Source organism: Aquarana catesbeiana, linkage group LG05 (genome assembly GCF_042186555.1).
Source record: "Aquarana catesbeiana isolate 2022-GZ linkage group LG05, ASM4218655v1, whole genome shotgun sequence".
NCBI lineage: Eukaryota > Metazoa > Chordata > Amphibia > Anura > Ranidae > Aquarana > Aquarana catesbeiana.
The window spans coordinates 647,160,857-647,178,734 of record NC_133328.1 but is presented as its reverse complement, the minus strand read 5'-3'; the positions used below and the strand labels follow the sequence as shown (position 1 = coordinate 647,178,734).

Below are 17,878 nucleotides of genomic sequence, written 5' to 3'. Positions count from 1 at the left end.
GGCAGAGCCCAGCTCCAGGTGCTCTTTCTTTGACAATCCCTTGCCTAATATCTTTGGAAATGTTCAGAAATGATTCCCCCGCCCCCCCATATGACTTTAATAGGGCTTGGATGAAACTTTGCGATTTCTGGAATTTGAGTAAAGGCCCACAAATCAAACCCATGCACATTCATCGATCACTACCTAACACCAGCAAATAAAAGAAATTATTTCCTGGAGACGCCCCTGAGCCCAGCCACCAATACAGGATTTTTTATATTGTTTGCAGAGTTTGTTATCTGGAGGGAGACGTGCAAGTTCAGGGCGGAATATTCTGCTTGGGGAAGTCCAGATGAAGGAAAATTGAAAGAGTGAAGAGTATATAAGAGAGGAGCCAGGACTCTGGAGGAAGCAGACACAACGCAGAGAGAGACCATGGCTGGTGCTCCAGGGACGGGTATGATTACATATTATTATAATCAGGGGGGATTGTAGGGTGAAATTATGGGAGATTCATGGCCAGTGAAGACATCAACAACAGAGTGGAGTCTTCATTAGTCACATTTTTGGTGATTTCCCTTTATTTGGGTCCAATATGAAAATTTTAACATTTTATATCCTCAGTAACAAAGGATTTTTTTAAAGAAGTATATCTAAAGGCAAGAGCGTGGAGTGGAGAGGGATTAGAACATTTCTGCCTGTGCCCCCCGTTAGGGAGATTCACCCTCTGAATTTGTCCCATTTACCATTATCATTGAAAGTAAAAGAGAATACCAAATTTTGAGTTGTCCCCAGAAAAGTGACAGAGGGGAAATCTACCAATGAGGACACTAGTTCTGGTGACTTGGGGGGTTCCTAAGAAATTCCCCTAATGTGCAGGGATTTCCTCTGGAAAGTGAAGGGAAATCTCTGCAATGGAACACAGATGGCGAAAACTCCTCCTTGCTCTATCCAAAATGAAAAAAAAAGAGATTTGCCCATAGTTCTACTTTAATTACTTGCTGATAGTGTTGCCACTTGTCCGGTATTCACCCCGGCAGTCTGGGTTTTTAATCATGTATCCGGGTTTCAGGCCAGACTGCTGGTTGGAAGCTAAACAGTGGGGATCTTGAGAGAGAGCGTGAGCGAGTTTTGCTTTTTGACTGCTGGTGATTACTGGGTTGCATTTTTAGGTTCTTTTTGGGGCTTTTCCTTGTAGCATTTTAACACCTTTTTCTGTCACTTTTTAAACAGCTTTTTTTTTCTTTGCTTCCTTCCTACTTTTCTGGTGGTGTACACAGCACACAAAACAGTGCAACCATAGGGCAGTTGCTCCTACTTTTCTGGTTGTGTACACATTACTTAATACACTACAGCCATAGTGCAGTTGCTACTACTTTTCTGGTGGTGTACACAGCACACAATACAGTGCAGTGTGGTGTTGCCAAAACACAAATATACATCATGTCCGGAAGGCCACCAAGGAGAGGCAGACGCTCACAGGCCACTAAAAGAGGGCAAGCAGGCTCTGTGCCTACAGTCAACAGTGCTAGTCATGGACATGGTGCATCCTCTGCAGGTTGCCGTGCGGCATGCTTGTCCTTTTTTTCTGCTGCTGGCCGTGTTATTGAGCCAGAACATGCAGAAGAGTTGGTGGAGTGGATTAAAAAGCCGTCCTCATCCTCCTCATCCTCTGTCACCCAGGCTCAGAGTAGTTTGCCCTCCAATGCAGCTGCCAAAGTGGCCTATTCCACTGGCTCCTTGTCCACAGTCACTCCTTCCGTAGCCCGACCATCATGCACGCAGGAGTCCCCCGAACTATTTGACCATAGTGACGGGTACATGCTGATGGAGGATACGCAGTGATTAGAAACTCCGATGTTGGTTCCCAGGTTGAGGAAGGGAGAAACTTGAGCCAAGAGAGAGGGGGTGCCCAAGAAGGACTAGAAACTGGCAGTCATGTTCCCCCAGCCGCAGCATACTGCCAAGTTTGCCCAAGTGACGAGGAGGGAGGGGCTGATGAGGTCGCTGACTCTACTTGCCTGATAGAAGAGAGGAGGAGGAGGAGGCACAACTCCAATGAGGCAGGATGTCCTCTAGGGGGCAGCTTAAGGGCAGCCACCCTACTACATCAAACCGCAGACCTCCGCAGGTGCAGGGCGCTGCTGACTCCCCGCTCATTTTGAAAAGTTCTTGGTGTGGGCCTTTTTTGACACATGTGCAGCAGATCTCACTGTTGCTGTTTGCAACCTGCATGTCTGAATCGGATCAGGCGCGACCAGAACAGCAGCCGCTTGGGCACCACATGCTTGACCAGACATATGACGACCTCCCATGCAGTCTGTAGCAACAGCACTTGAAAGACCCAAATCAAAGAAAAAGGCGGATTTCTCCTTGCTCCTCATCTGGGATCTCCAACCCCATCATACCTCCAGTCCTCTCAAAAACCTGCACTGAGAGGAATGAAGGTATAGCAATAGGTGTCCCAAGTACTTGCAGCCAATCTGCTATCAGTACACCTCCATCTGAATTTAGCAGGCAAATTTCCCTACCCCCAGTTGCTAAACCGGAAAAAGAAATTTGGTCCCAGCCATCCACATGCTCAGCATCTGAATGCTAGCTTGGCCAAATTGCTATCACTGCTGCCTTTTCAGCTGGTAGACTCTGCCCCTTCTGTGAATTTGTGGAATGTGCTGTATCTCCAGTGGCAGGTTCCAAAACGCCATTTCTTTTCACAGAAGGCTATTCCGGCTCTCTACGGGCATGTGGAAGGCAATGTTTTGCCTACGGGGCCTACGCAAGCACTCGGGCAAAAAGATGCCATGCCGTGCTTGAGTTGGTCTGCTTAGGGGACAGGAGCCACACTGGGGCAGAGATTATGTCAGCTCTGCAGGGGCAGGCTCAGAGGTGGTTGACGCCACGCCATCTTCAGCCAGGAACGGTTGTATGCGACAATGACACCAACCTTCCCTCCACCCTCCGAAAGGGACACTTGACCCATGTTTGGCACAAGTCCTGAATTTGGTGATGCAGCGGTTCTTGAGCAGGTACCCAGGCTTACAGGATCTCCTGAGGCAGGCCAGAAAATTCTGTGGTCATTTCCGCTGGTCATACAATCCCAGTGCTCTGCTGTCTGACATTCAAAGGAAATGCAACCTGCCCACCAACCGCCTCATTTGTGACATGCCCACCAGGTGGAACTCAACATTGGCAATGCTGCAGCGGCTGCACTCGCAACAGAGGGCCATCAATGAGTACCTGTGTAAGTATGGCACCAGGACAGGGTCAGGGGAGCTTGGCTTTTTTTCACCACGCCAATGGCTACTGATCAAGGATGCATGCACTGTTCTGTCACCATTTGAGGAGGCCACGAGGATGGTGAGCAGCGACAATGCATGCATCAGTGATACTGTCCCTCTTGTCTTCCTGTTGGAGCACACGCTTCGTGGAATAATGGACAGGGCACTTGAGGCAGAACAGTGGGAGGAAGAGGAGGACTTCCTTACCTCTCAAGGCCTCCTTTATCCAGATAGCATTCCCGTGGGCCCAATCAGTGAGCGGTAATGGTGTGCAGTAATATCTAGCAACCCAATCAGTGAGCGGTAAGGGTGTGCACTGTGCAGTAACCTCTACCAACCCAATCAGTGAGCAGTAATGGTGTGCAGTAACATCTAGCAACCCAATCAGTGAGTAGTAATGGTGTGCAGTAACATCTAGCAACCCAATCAGTGAGCAGTAATGGTGTGCAGTAACATCTAGCAACCCAATCAGTGAGCAGTAATGGTGTGCAGTAACATCTAGCAACCCAATCAGTGAGTAGTAATGGTGTGCAGTAACCTGTAGCAACCAATCAGTGAACAGTTGTGATCTGCTGTAATCTCTCGCAACCAATCAGTGAGTGGTAAGGATAGACTGTAATCTCTGGCAACCAATTTCAATCGCTGTGTGATCTGCTGCAGTAAACTGATTTTGAGCCGACCTGCTATTTTTTTGTATGTCTCAGAAGAAAATGTTTTCCTAGGGCCCAATCAATATTAAAGACGGCTCTGCTCCTATCACAAGTTGGATTAGCTGCAATGATGGAAAGTTATCATAAAGGGAGATTTTAATTATCCAGACATAGACTGGGCAGAGGGAACCACGTATTCGTCTAAGGCTCGGCAGTTCCTAAATGTCTTGCAGGACAATTTTATGGGTCAGATGGTAGACACCCCAACTAGAAATAAAGCGTTACTGGACCTACTGATTACCAACAATACAGACCTAATCACAGATGTGGAAATACCAGGGGCGGATCCAGGGGGGGGGACCATTGCCCCCCCCGAAAATATTATTAACTCCTGTCCCGGGCCGAGTCTCTCTCACATCAGCAGCGGCGGCAAGAGAGAAAGAGACCCAGTTCTCTTCATGCCGCGCTGGAGCCTGGAGAAAATGGAGGGAGGACTCGGAGGTAGGTAGGTGGAGCCGTGCCGCTGGCCTTGCCTCTCTAATGCTGACGTCAGATCACTGTCAGTCACGTCCCAGCCACTGCTGAGGGGGAGGAGAACGAGGCGCCGCATTCAGAGCCTTCTAACTCCTCCGCGCCTAGTGTGAGAGGGTTGGCTCCACCCACCTCCTCCCTCCATGATCTTCTCCAAGTCTCCAGCGCAGCGTGAACATGAGGACACTGACAGGATGAAGAAGACATGAAGGCTGCAATGGCTGTGTGTCTTGTGAAGTGATGGTGATGCTGCCTTCAATCCTATTTATCTCTCTTGGTCATTGGAAGCCCCTCCCCCCACCAGAGCATCAAAGTATAGGAAAAGTGAGTACAAAAAGTAATGCCATAGAGTGTGTGTTTCCCTCCCATCTAGTCTGTGTATATCATTACTTTGCATAAGTCAGCCCCCTTTAATGCAAATCCTTGTCCTAGACTATTTTGAGCAGGAAACTTAACCTTGTAAGTAGATTACATTTTCAGGGAATGAAGTATACATGGCGGACTGGCCTCTCTTCATTGCATATCCAAACATGGGATCCTTTGAAGTGAATATGCGTAGAACAATGAGGTTTGGGTCCCATTGTTTAGATACACAAACCTAGGCACCAAAATCTCTGGTCTAACAGAGGTGTGGTGTGGATGAGATACACCTTGTACAGGATTTTCTCAAGTGCCCACAGAGAGGGCTCGGTGTGCCAGCTGTGGCACGCGTGCCATAGGTTCGCCAACACTGGCCTAGACTAATACACACAATCTATCTATTTGTACAGGGAAAGGGTAAAAATCTGGGATTACATGAAGGAATACAGAGTTTATCCCTTAAAACATCAATCTACAAACAGTAGGACAGAAAATGCATAAGACCAACATATTTAGATACACGTACAAGGGAGATTTCCCATATTTACCATTCCCATAGAGGTTCCATTCACGTGACCGCTCTGCCATAGAGTGTGTGTTTCCCTCCCATCTAGTCTGTGTATATCATTACTTTGCATAAGTCAGCCCCCTTTAATGCAAATCCTTGTCCTAGACTATTTTGAGCAGGAAACTTAACCTTGTAAGTAGATTACATTTTCAGGGAATGAAGTATACATGGCGGACTGGCCTCCGTTCATTGCATATCCAAACATGGGATCCTTTGAAGTGAATATGCGTAGAACACTGAGGTTTGGGTCCCTAACAGACACTTCTGTGAAGCTATATTGCACGCCCTCCATATATACAAGCTAAATGAAATATATTCATAATTACAATATTTTACAGCTATTAATGGAGATTTCACATAAACTCATAAGGCAACAGATGGCCGCTTGTGGCCAGTTGAGAATATGAGACTCGGCCACACCTAAAACAATAGTTTATGTGTAATCTCCTTAAAGCGGGATTCCACTGTCTCTGAGTTATTTTTTTTTTTTTTGGCACAATGACAAATATTAAGATTTAAGAATAAGTAACTCACGTATTCCGATTTTAAAGATCTTTGCTGTCCGTTTTCTCCATAAAAAGAAACTTAGAAAATATGCTCATCACGGTTTTCATCTTGCCTGTGGGCATGTGAAGCCCACAGGCATCCTCTTCCGGGATACGGTGCTGCTGATCGACCAGCATGCACCGCCCGTTCTATTCACGATCTCGCGCATGCGCAGTAGAGGGAAATCGGATCGCCGTCAACAGCTCCGGTTGCCATCACAACGAGCGGCGTCGTAGGAAGTCCCGCCCCGTTGTGATAGCCCTCAACATAAAAACTATGCTTTAAGGTCCTATGTGTTTCACAGTAATTTGCCCAGTCTGGGTCTGCTCTGGATTATCCGTCTATGTTTGTGTATTTATCCTAAAATACAAAACTCATAAACCATTAATAACACCTCACTCTAACTCTCTGAGAGGTTTCCAATGACTACACTAGTCGTGGATACTTGGAACCACCTTCCAGCAGAGATAATGAGTCCATCAACAGTAAGTACAGTCAAAAATGCGCAGACACACCCACATATCTGTACTCTGACAAACAAAAAGTTATAGAAAACTTTTTGGGTTTGTAAGTACTTAAAGTCTAAGAAGACAACATGTAGACATAAAAAATTATATGGTGCGCCAATATCACAGATGCTGATATTAATAAGTGCTATGTGATTCCTATAGGTGGCTAAACCACTATATAAAGTGCAAAGTGCCTAGGAACAAACCCGGAAAACTTATAATTGACAAATGAAAACAAACATGCAATGTCCAATCCCCCAAAGGAGCTCGTTCTGTTCAAGAGATTCATAGATGACTGTATAATCATCTGGAAAGGAGATAAAAATAGTCTGATCCAGTATCTTGAAAAATTGAATGATAATCGAAAAAACATTAGGCTATCGTATGAGATTAGTAATAACAACATAACATTTCTTGATCTAGAAATAACTCTTGAAACTAATGGTCTATCAACAAAGACATTCTTCAAACCAGTTGAACGTAATAGCTATACTCCAACAGACAGCTGTCATTATGATCCCTGGCTCATTAACATACCCAAAGGACAAATGATAGGAATTAGAAGAAATTGTAGCAATAAGAATACATTTGTGGAACAGGCAAACATAATAGGGAATACATTTATAGAAAAGGGGTACAGTGAAGATTTCATAAAAGGTAAAATTCAGGAGGTTCTGGAAATACCAAGAGAGTCCCTTGTAGTGGATAAAGAGAAAAACAAAAAGAATCAGCAAGATATTCCTATGATATTTAATTATAATGTTCAACATAAAAAATTGAGCAGATAATTAGTAAGCACTGGTCACTAGGGGTGCAACTGATCGTCATTGATCCGTGATCCGATCCGCGGAGGTTGATCCGTACGGGACACCCGCGATCCGCGGAGCGCTCTGTGGCCTCGGCCATAGGAAAGGCCGCGGCTTCGGCCTAGCTCCGGAGCGGCGGCCATCTTGGTACACCCGGTGGACGTTAAGCACGTGATATATATGACCGTCATATGACGGAGCGATCACTTGTAACAAACCGGCGTCATGTCATGACGCCGGTTCCTCTCTCCCCTCTGTGTACTGATCTGTACAGTGGAGGGGAGAGATCGGATGGCAGCAGTGCCAATACTCTGCAATGCCCTGCCAATACTCTGCAATGCCCTGCCAATACCCTGCCATATCCTGCCAATACCCTGCCATACCCTGCCAATACTCTGCCAATACTCTGCCAATACTCTGCCACACCCTGCCAATAGGGAGATTGTGGATATTACAGTGGGGGAGATTTTTTTTTTTTGTTGATCCGAACCGTGACTCCTGATCCGAGGAACGATCCGAACCGTGAGTTTTTTGATCCGTTGCACCCCTACTGGTCACTATTAAAAGCTGATGTACAATTGAATAAAATCTTACCGGACAAACCACGTTTTATATACAGAAGAGCTCCCACACTCAGAGATTTGATTGTGAAAAATGTTCCAGACCCCCCAAAAAGAAACCATGATTTTACTTTTTTCAAGGAAAGGGTTTTTATCCATGCAAAAAATGTTTTGTGTGTCGGAATACAAATCAGAAGGGACAAAAGTGCAATAAATGTATATCTAATACCACCAAAAAAGAATATGGATTAAAAGACTTTATCTCATGTCGTACAGAAGGGGTTGTTTACATGCTGGAATGTTCTTGTTCTTTACAATATATAGGAAGAACTAAACGCCCCCTATGGAAAAGATTACGTGAGCATGTACGGAACATCAAGTCAGGATTCCCAAAGCATAGCGTATCCCGACATTTTGCTGAGGTACACGGAAAAAAACGCTATGGAGTTAAAATTCCGGGCCATTGAGAAATATAAACCCCACTGGAGGGGTAGTCACAAAATTAGGGAATTGAGCAAAATGGAATCCAGATGGATATATGAAATCAATTGTTTTGCACCATTAGGAATAATCATTGATTTTGATTTAAATTGTTTCATATCCGATATTTAAACATCTTTGATTAAGTAATGTTTCCCATCTGCCCACCCATCTTTTATCCCATACGCTATTAAAGTTATCCCGCGATTTTTTTAGATTTTTTAGATTTTTAAAATTTTGTTAAGTTAGTTTTTCACCACTAGATGCAGGGCACATGCATTTAGTTTTTGACCAATGTATTGTTTTAAATGTATTAAAATGTACTAAAATATCTGTTAAGTTTGTTTAACAGTCCAGGATAAAGTATATATTGTAACCAATAGTAATGTATTTTTTACATTCTTATGTATTGACATCTGTCACCAACATACTGCATTGGCAGTTTAAATGATGCAGCATGATGTTACAATGAATCTGAAGTCACTATGGCAACCCACAAACAAAGTGCGGCTATAAACCCACACGTTCGTCACACGGCTTCATTCCCTTGAGAACGTCACGTGACCTGTGACGCAACGCGTCAGGAGGAGGAGCCAGTGATGTCAGCCACGAGTGTGAAGCTACACGAACAGGCTGTGAGGAGGAGTGAGTCTGACTGTCATACACGCTGTTTTCCATCGGGCGTGTGTGAGTGCATCGGCTTTAGCTAGCTGACACTAATTTTGCAGTATTACACTATTGTTTTCTCTTCTGTTATATGTTTGAGCTCTGGAGGATATAGAGATTATGAACAGAAAGGGGTGATCGAATTAGCTGTTTGAATTAGAACTGCAAGCCATCTCATGTGGTAGCTATCTTCTGGAAGATCCATCATTTTTATTTATTGCTATTTATTTCTTATGCTTCCTTACCTGGCTTCAGCTTTACCAGCAGAAACAATAATGGGTGGGACCTTTTAAATAAGCACTTTCTGCTTATAATTGGTCATCGTCAGTGATATTTATTCCATTGTATAAACCTAATATTTCATATACCTGGCTTTTATTACTAGCAGGAATAACATTGGATGTGATTGCTTTTAAAGTGGTGTTCCACCCTAAAAAAAAAAAAAAATTCATGACTGTGCCTAAAAAAAAAAAATAAAAAAAAACATTTGGAATTTTTTTTTTTTTTTTTTTTTACTTACCTCTAAATGCCTGTTGCTAGGGGGTCCCTCATAGTCTGCCTCTTCCAGTGCCTGGGCTGGTGACATCACTTCCCTGAGCACAGGAAGGGCTCAGCTCTGCTCCCTCCCTCCTGTCAATCATCTGGGACCCATTACAGGTCCCAGGTGACTGAGCGGCCAATCACGGCGCGCGGCGCCGCTCGCGCACGTGCAGTGGGTGCCAGGCTGTGAAGCCACAGCCCGGGCGCCCACAGTTGCAAAGCCGGCGCCGCTGAACGGAGGGGGAGATGAGCGGGGCTTCGATCCCCATCGTCCCATCGCTGGACCCTGGGACAGGTAAGTGTCCAATTAAAAGTCAGCAGCTGCAGTATTTGTAGCTGCTGACTTTTATTTATTTATTTATTTTTTTTTGATGGGCCCTCCTCTTTAAGCACGTATATACCTTTGTTGCAATTCACCATTATAGTGGGAATTAGTTCATTGTGCACACCCAACATTTAGCACAATTGTCAATTATGTTTTAAGTTTTCCAGGTTTGTTCCTAGGCACTTTGCACTTTATATAGTGGTTTAGCCACTTATAGGAATCACTATAGCACATAGCACTTATTAATATCAGCATCTGTGATATTAGCGCACCATATAATTTTTTATGTCTACATGTTGTCTTCTTAGACTTTAAGTACTTTACAAACCCAAAAAGTTTTCTATAACTTTTTGTTTGTCAGAGTACAGATATGTGGGTGTGTCTGTGCATTTTTGACTGTACTTACTGTTGATGGACTCATTATCTCTGCTGGAAGGTGGTTCCAAGCATCCACAACTAGTGTAGTCATTGGAAACCTCTCAGAGAGTTAGAGTGAGGTGTTATTAATGGTTTTTGAGTTTTGTATTTTAGGATAAATACACAAACATAGACGGATAATCCAGAGCAGACCCAGACTGGGCAAATTACTGTGAAACACATAGGACCTTAAAGCATAGTTTTTATGTTGAGGGCTATCACAACGGGGCGGGACTTCCTACGACGCCGCTCGTTGTGATGGCAACCGGAGCTGTTGACGGCGATCCGATTTCCCTCTACTGCGCATGCGTGAGATCGTGAATAGAACGGGCGGTGCATGCTGGTCGATCAGCAGCACCGTATCCCGGAAGAGGATGCCTGTGGGCTTCACGTGCCCACAGGCAAGATGAAAACCGTGATGAGCATATTTTATAAGTTTCTTTTTATGGAGAAAACGGACAGCAAAGATCTTTAAAATCGGAATACGTGAGTTACTTATTCTTAAATCTTAATATTTGTCATTGTGCCAAAAAAAAAAAAAAAAACTCAGAGACAGTGGAATCCCGCTTTAAGGAGATTACACATAAACTATTGTTTTAGGTGTGGCTGAGTCTCATATTCTCAACTGGCCACAAGCGGCCATCTGTTGCCTTATGAGTTTATGTGAAATCTCCATTAATAGCTGTAAAATATTGTAATTATGAATATATTTCATTTAGCTTGTATATATGGAGGGCGTGCAATATAGCTTCACATAGGAATCACTATAGCACATAGCACTTATTAATATCAGCATCTGTGATATTGGCGCACCATATATTTTTTTATTTCATATTATTTGTATTAGTGAGAGATCACCTTTTTGGTTGCAGCTTTTATCACTTCATATATATAAATTATTGTTTTATTATTGTTTAATATTTTTTACCACGCCAGCGCTTGAGTACTAACATCATTACTCATAATCACGTAGACATAAAACCTTCTCACATATTAACAGGACATGAGTCAATATGGAAGGAAAAACAAAACACAACACATACTGAATCCATAGGTTGCAAAATAATGTATTATCATTTACTTTCCCAGTGTCGGGGTCAATGAAACTTCACTCCAAGCCCCAGGAAAGGAAAAAAAAAAAACGAAAAAACAAAACAAAATCCCTACAGTTTCTCAGAGTTCTAGGGATGGAGACCTCATATCTGTGCACAGGTTCATTTATTCGAGAATAAACTTAAAAAAAAAAAAAAGGTATAAATGTAAACTGGTACCAGTACTGAGCTCATTACAAATGGAACAAAAATAAATAAAAGCATGCGAGGTTAATGTGATCACATTTCTTATTGATGGCTATCCATCAATGGTGTGTACACACCCCTAGAAAAAAAAAAAAATCTTTGTTTACACCTAGACAGTTCATACACAACCATTACATCACTCAGACACACACATTCATTTAGATTGAATCCCATACATTCTGGATAGAGAGACCTTTGGTAATTGCAACTGAATTGCTAGGCGTTTCTGGCCACTGGGAGAATACAAAAGAAATCTACTTTCAGGAACTCACTTAAAGTGGTGTTCCGGCCGAAATTATACTTTTTAAATAAAAATACCCCTATAATACACAAGCCTAATGTATTCTAGTAAAGTTAGTCTGTAAACTAAGGTCTGTTTTGTTAGTTTATAGCAGTAGTTTGTTATTCTATAAACTTACAGCAGGCCGTGGCCATCTTAAGTGTGGGCATCTGAAGCCAGACTGTATTTCTTCCTGGATCTCATCCTTGCAGATCTCGCACATGCTCAGTGCAGCACAAGCAGTGTAATAGGTTTCAGGTCAGGTTTCCATAGCAACGGCAGTTTCAGAGGAAGTTGCCGCCCCTTCCCAGAAGGCATTGCAAACAGGAAATGATGCGATGGGCCGCGGCCAGGGAGAAGGAAGTAAAAAATGAATACAGCAGATATACAGTAGGTGCTGAGAAAAAAAATGAAAAAATATCCAATTTGTTTACAGTGCACAGTTTAGTGAGGGATACTGAAGAGTTGTAAAAGTGGGTGGAACTCCACTTTAACCTAAAAAAAGATAACTTGTAGACAACAGTTATTACTCTATTCACCCCCCCCCCCTCTTTTTTTAACCAATTTAAAGCAAACAATACAACATTCTTACGTGTACATTGGCAAATGGTCAATGACATTCCCACTTTGATATAGTGAAACTTAAATGCCATAGACCTCTAAAACATAACTTGTATCTTGTATTTCATTCCTTGGTTTTGGTGTACCGATCTGGTTTCCGATGGACAAGTTATTCCCTCCATTTTTCCAATTCAAGGATTCAATAAGGTTTCTTTTAAAGGATTGGAATTCTTTCACAAACTCATCCTGTTCCTGTTTCGTTTGCCTAATCTCATACTGTAAAGCCTCATTCTCTGCCTTAATAGTTGAGGAAGGGATATATGATCTCGTATTTTCATATTTATTACTCCTAGGCCCTTCACCCCAGCGTGGTGAGTATACTTCCACGTCACGCCTCTTTGTTGTATATTGATTCTGTTTTAATATCTTTTCACCAGAAGACAAACAAAACCGAGCGATGTGACCGAATAAACCACAGGTGTAGTACTTTTTTCTTTTGTAAAGTATTAAAGCATCTCTTAACAACTAATGTGGTTTTAGGCTGAGAATATTCAATGGCTAAAACCTGATTAACAACTTTTTCTGTCTTCATACGAGATATAGGGGCACGTTCAAAAGAGCTCCCACCTTTTAATGAGTTGTTGAAACTAGCACATACTCCAGATAACGGTCTGTTGTCAGATTTTCTGATCGTGTGTATACAAGTCCGTCGGACAAAAGTCCAAAGTACAAACACGCATGCTTGGAAGCAAGGACGAGCTGGAAGCGGTCGGTCTTGTAAACCAGCGTTCATAATGGAGAATTAACATTCGTGATGCGGCAAATTATGAAATTTCGAAATGCAGCGCACAGTTCTATTCTTCTTTATTGGGATAATAATGAAGCTGCTTTGCTGGTGATACTGATGTAGTTATGGCAAACTAATTTTCAAAGGCTTTAGTGATATCAAAAATAATATTATTATGCTTGTTTTTTTTTATTTTTTGGAGCAAGTTACCACAACACCATTATCCTGTAGTTTCAAAGATACAACTATGTTGGTGGCCCTTGTGTAGTGCTTACCCCCGAAGGAGCAGCTTAATATTTGCTATATCCGTAATTCACGTTTACTACTCAACCCTCGCAGCCTATAGATTTAAAAGTCACAGTCCTTAATGCTTTTTCTTAATGCTTTATTCATCAACATAAACTGGGATAGGAGAAGGACTTCCTTTGAGATGCTCTTTTGTTACATCTTTCAATGAATCTTACAGGAGAATCTGAGTACAATTGCGGGTAGTCAAGAAATCATTTTTAAACGATCTCTTCAATCAGGAATGATGGAAGTAGATTTGATAGAGAATAAGTTGATAAAGAGTCACTCTGAATAACTTTTTCATCTGGATAACTTTAAAAGAACGATCCATATCTCTACATGTGTGCTTGCAGCTTCACCGCTACCTCTTTACCACTTCTTCCCACCGACATGGTACTTCCAAATTAGGCTAAAGGAGAGCCAATCTGAATAACTCCTCCCGCTTGACTGATTGGAATCCCAGGGCAATGCTGGACTCAAAGTCATAGGCCATTACCGCCCATCTCACTGACTTGTGCACCAAGAACCCTCAGTCTCTGGCAGTACCTTTCCCTTGGGCTTTCACTCACGTGATTGATAGTCCATGTGCCACTCATAAACGATCAATCGCCCAGTTTCCTTTCGCTTTGTTGCTACTTCATCCGCAATATTCCTCAGCTTCCTTTATCTCTTTGTGGCCCGTTCCCCTCCCCGCAGGAGCGGCCTACATCATCACCGACTGCAAGCGGCAAGATGTCGCCTGTTCCTCCATGAGGACCGGATCTCCACGCTTCTCGCTAGGGTGAAGCTCCGTTGGCTCCCCGGAGGGGAAAACCTCCAACTTCCCCTCCGGGAACCAGGCTGGCTCTCCCGCTTAACCAAAAAGTGCCTTCTATGCGTCCAGAAATCTAGAAAAGATACCAAATCAAATCATCATTCAACCAAAAAATAAAATAAAAGCCTCATTCATGTGTCCTGTTTCTTAATATAGGGGGGCAACAATGCCAAGAGTTGGTGAAAGCAGGGGTCCATCATCCGGAGATAATTCCAAAAATCATCCGGATTATTCTCCTGGAGCTCCCGCAGCAAAGGCATATGACATAATTGGTCACGATTAATAAAGCAACCAATTTTTGGTCCAAGAAATCCTCCTCCTCCCGTTCCTGGACTGGACTTGGGTCAAAGCAATAACTCCAAGGCCAATAATAACACGTTATCTCCTCCGATTCCGCAACATTGCTGGTTGACGAACGGCCGTTCAGAAACGAACTGAAAAGCGCGAAATGAAAAGCAACACTCACCAAACGTCTACTAACACAAAATTAGCAGAAGGAGCCCAAAGGGTGGCGCTAAAGAGCTGAAAAACCATGTAGTACGTCACTACGTTCGCGTTGGCCGGCAATTCCTTGCTGTTTGTATGCAAGACAAGTTCCTGGCCAACGCCCTTCGGACAAAAGTCTGGCGTTTTGTCTGTGTCTGTGGAAAATCCGATCATGTGTACGAGGCTTTAGAGTACTGATATTACTTTTGGCTATTTCTAGATCCTCCTTGAGAGATATATTTTGCAACACTAACTGTCTGTAATTGTTAGCCAACAAGCAAGCTGCAAAAATGAGTCTTACCCTCACGTTTGCTGTAGTTTTTTTCTCTGTAAGCTTTAAATTTACATACTCTTGTGCCTGGTGCCATGGGCTTTTAGATTCCTCCATTGCTCTTATTATTTCAGAGCTATTTTTAACTTTAGCAATCCTGGCCATCAGTTTCTCCATGATGTACAAGTTCAGTGACGATACAACAATCCACCGCAGAACAGACTTCTGACACAGTAGTCTACCACTTAGAATATGCACAAGAGTGGAGACACAAACATTAAATTAACACTAGTATCTTCACAGAATATAGTCTACACCAGGGATATGCAATTAGCGGACCTCCAGCTGTTGCAGAACTACAAGTCCCATGAGGCATAGCAAGACTCTGACAGCCACAAGCATGACACCCAGAAGCAGAGGCATGATGGGATTTATAGTTTTGCAACAGCTGGAGGTCCGCTTATTGCATATCCCTGGTCTACACCCAAGAAACAATAGATAGAGATGATGTGCTGAACAATAGAGATGGAGATACAGTATGTACAGTATACACACCACAAACAAATGTGCTGAAATAAGCACACAAGGAACAATAGGGTAACCCTCTAGGTTGACAATAGAAAGGTAAACATAGCCGTGTTTACACCAATAGCTGTTACACCCAATTCAGTTAAAAAGAAAAACATACAAAAAAAATACTATAAGACAAATTGAGCTTATCAAATTATTGGTAGGATTTATCCTAACAAAAAAAAAAATTCAAGGTATAATATAATATGCTAAATGCACCTTATTTTACACTCTAAAATGAATTGTTCTCAGATATTAGCTTCAGCAACCAGACCTCCACAGTTTGGAATTTTAACAGAAAACAACGAGAATTTTACTGCTTGTAAATTCCCACAGTAAAAAAAAAAAAACAACCAAAAAAAAAAACAACAAAACAAAACAAAAAAAAAACCAACCAATTCTCTTGTAGGTTAGTTTCAATGTCCTAAACCAATACTATTCCTTTAGTGGACATGCAATCTAAATAGCAACCAAAAACCTGTTGAACCTGTTTCAACCTAAGCACAACAGAAAACCAGCACATTACGTTTTTATGTCTTAAAAATAAAAATAAAGCATAAAAACCAAACCAGGAAAAAAAACAGGAAAAAGAAACCAAACAAAAAAAAAATAATTGCAAAATTTTTCAACAAAACAACAAGGACCACACTCTTTCAGTGTCTTTCCAATAAAACACAAAAGAAACAAAAAAATTTTTCCCACTCAGCACATCCTCCTCATTATATGACCGGTTATAATGATACTTCCAATGTACTTTTTCAATTATAATTATGGGATATTAACCAAAACAAAATATGTGGTGTATCCTCCCTCCTTTTTTAGAGTTGATCTAATACCCACTAATAAAACAAAAGCATTTACCTATATTTTTTCCCTATATAAACTTGCTGTGACCTCCAAACTACCGGAAAAACGGACTCAATTTAAAATCCAGCCCAATAACTTAAATCTACATTACACAAATCTCGGTATTATATTAAATACTTTCAGTCCTGGTCCTCAACGTCGTGTGTCGCCAATTATGTTACCCGTTTACTATATTTGAGATTTAATATCTCTCAGATATGATCTGGGTTAAATGAGAGTTCTTTGACCATGAGTGAAAGCTTTAACACAATAAGAAAAATGTATTGGTATTAGGGTTGTCCCGATACCACTTTTTTAGGACGGAGTACAAGTACCGATACTTTTTTTCAAGTACTCGCCGATACCGATTACCGATACTTTTTTTTTAATGTCACGTGACAGGTTTTTTTTTGCTATTTTTTTTGGGGGGGGGGGGGGGGGTGAACGTTGTATGTGTGTGTGTTTTTTTTGTTTTTTTTTTACAATTTTTATTTTTTACAATAATATTTTTTTATTAAACTGATTGGTCTATTGTTCCCAAGAGCTCATGCGCGGCTCTTGCAAATCAATAAAAGTGGCGCTCAAGGTCAGTGTTTAAACTACCAAGTGTGCAAAACAGTTCTATAGACTAAAGTGATCTAGTGCTGTAAATGCTACATAAACAATACACAATTATTACATAAATGTGCAGATGAAATCGTGACAGTGCCTCTGAAAATATACCATACACGAAGCAATATTAAATCGTGCACTGATATCAATAATAGAATATGAGTGGTTTAGTCCATAAAAAATCCATAGACAGGACACCGTGCAGGAAATGTGCAGTCTCTGGAAACAGTCCACCAATTCACTCAGTGATAGTGATTCCTCTCCCTTTGAACTCAACACTCACCAGCTCAATATGCCTCACACTCTCGTGTTTTGGCAATAAGGCATAAGTATAGTTGGTCAATAGAAGACGGAAGATCCAGATTCCTTGATAAATCGAAGTGTCACCTCAATGTATAAAAGAACTCAAAATAGTGTGATACCGTAAAACATGTAAAATTTATTTAATTAAAACCTTCAATCATTACACTCACAAGAAAACTTCTTGAAAAAAGCCAAACTGACACTGCAAATCAAATCCAAACACAATCCTCCTCTGTGAAACGCCCAGCACCACTATGGAAATGACGGTCACGGCGGACCTCAAGGGACAGCGTTAGATCGATTCTCACCCCACTTCTCTGACACGCTGCTGGTGTAGATATCCTGCTGTTAGGCAAGCCCAGGGGGCAGCTCCTCTGTCACCCTCGAACTCTCTCGCCGGTGTACGGAGGTACACAACCACGTCCCGTCCGTCACTGATTGTTACTGGTAGATGCCGTACAGCCACGCCCCGACATGTTTCGTCATACCTGACTTCCTCATGGGATTGGCTGTACGGCACGGCATCACCTCCCCTTATACCCTTCAC

At 42.2% G+C, this 17,878-nt stretch overlaps 1 protein-coding gene across 1 annotated transcript in view; it reads left to right on the top strand.

Moving 5' to 3' along the window:
* Nucleotides 1-284: 284 nt before the first annotated feature.
* LOC141145651 (uncharacterized) overlaps nucleotides 285-17,878 on the top strand; it is a 69,775-nt gene continuing 52,181 nt past the window's right edge. The window contains exon 1 of the mRNA XM_073632487.1: nucleotides 285-436. Within this exon, the coding sequence (XP_073488588.1) occupies nucleotides 415-436 (22 nt within the window). The 5' untranslated portion in view covers nucleotides 285-414. The remainder of the gene's footprint in view (nucleotides 437-17,878) is intronic.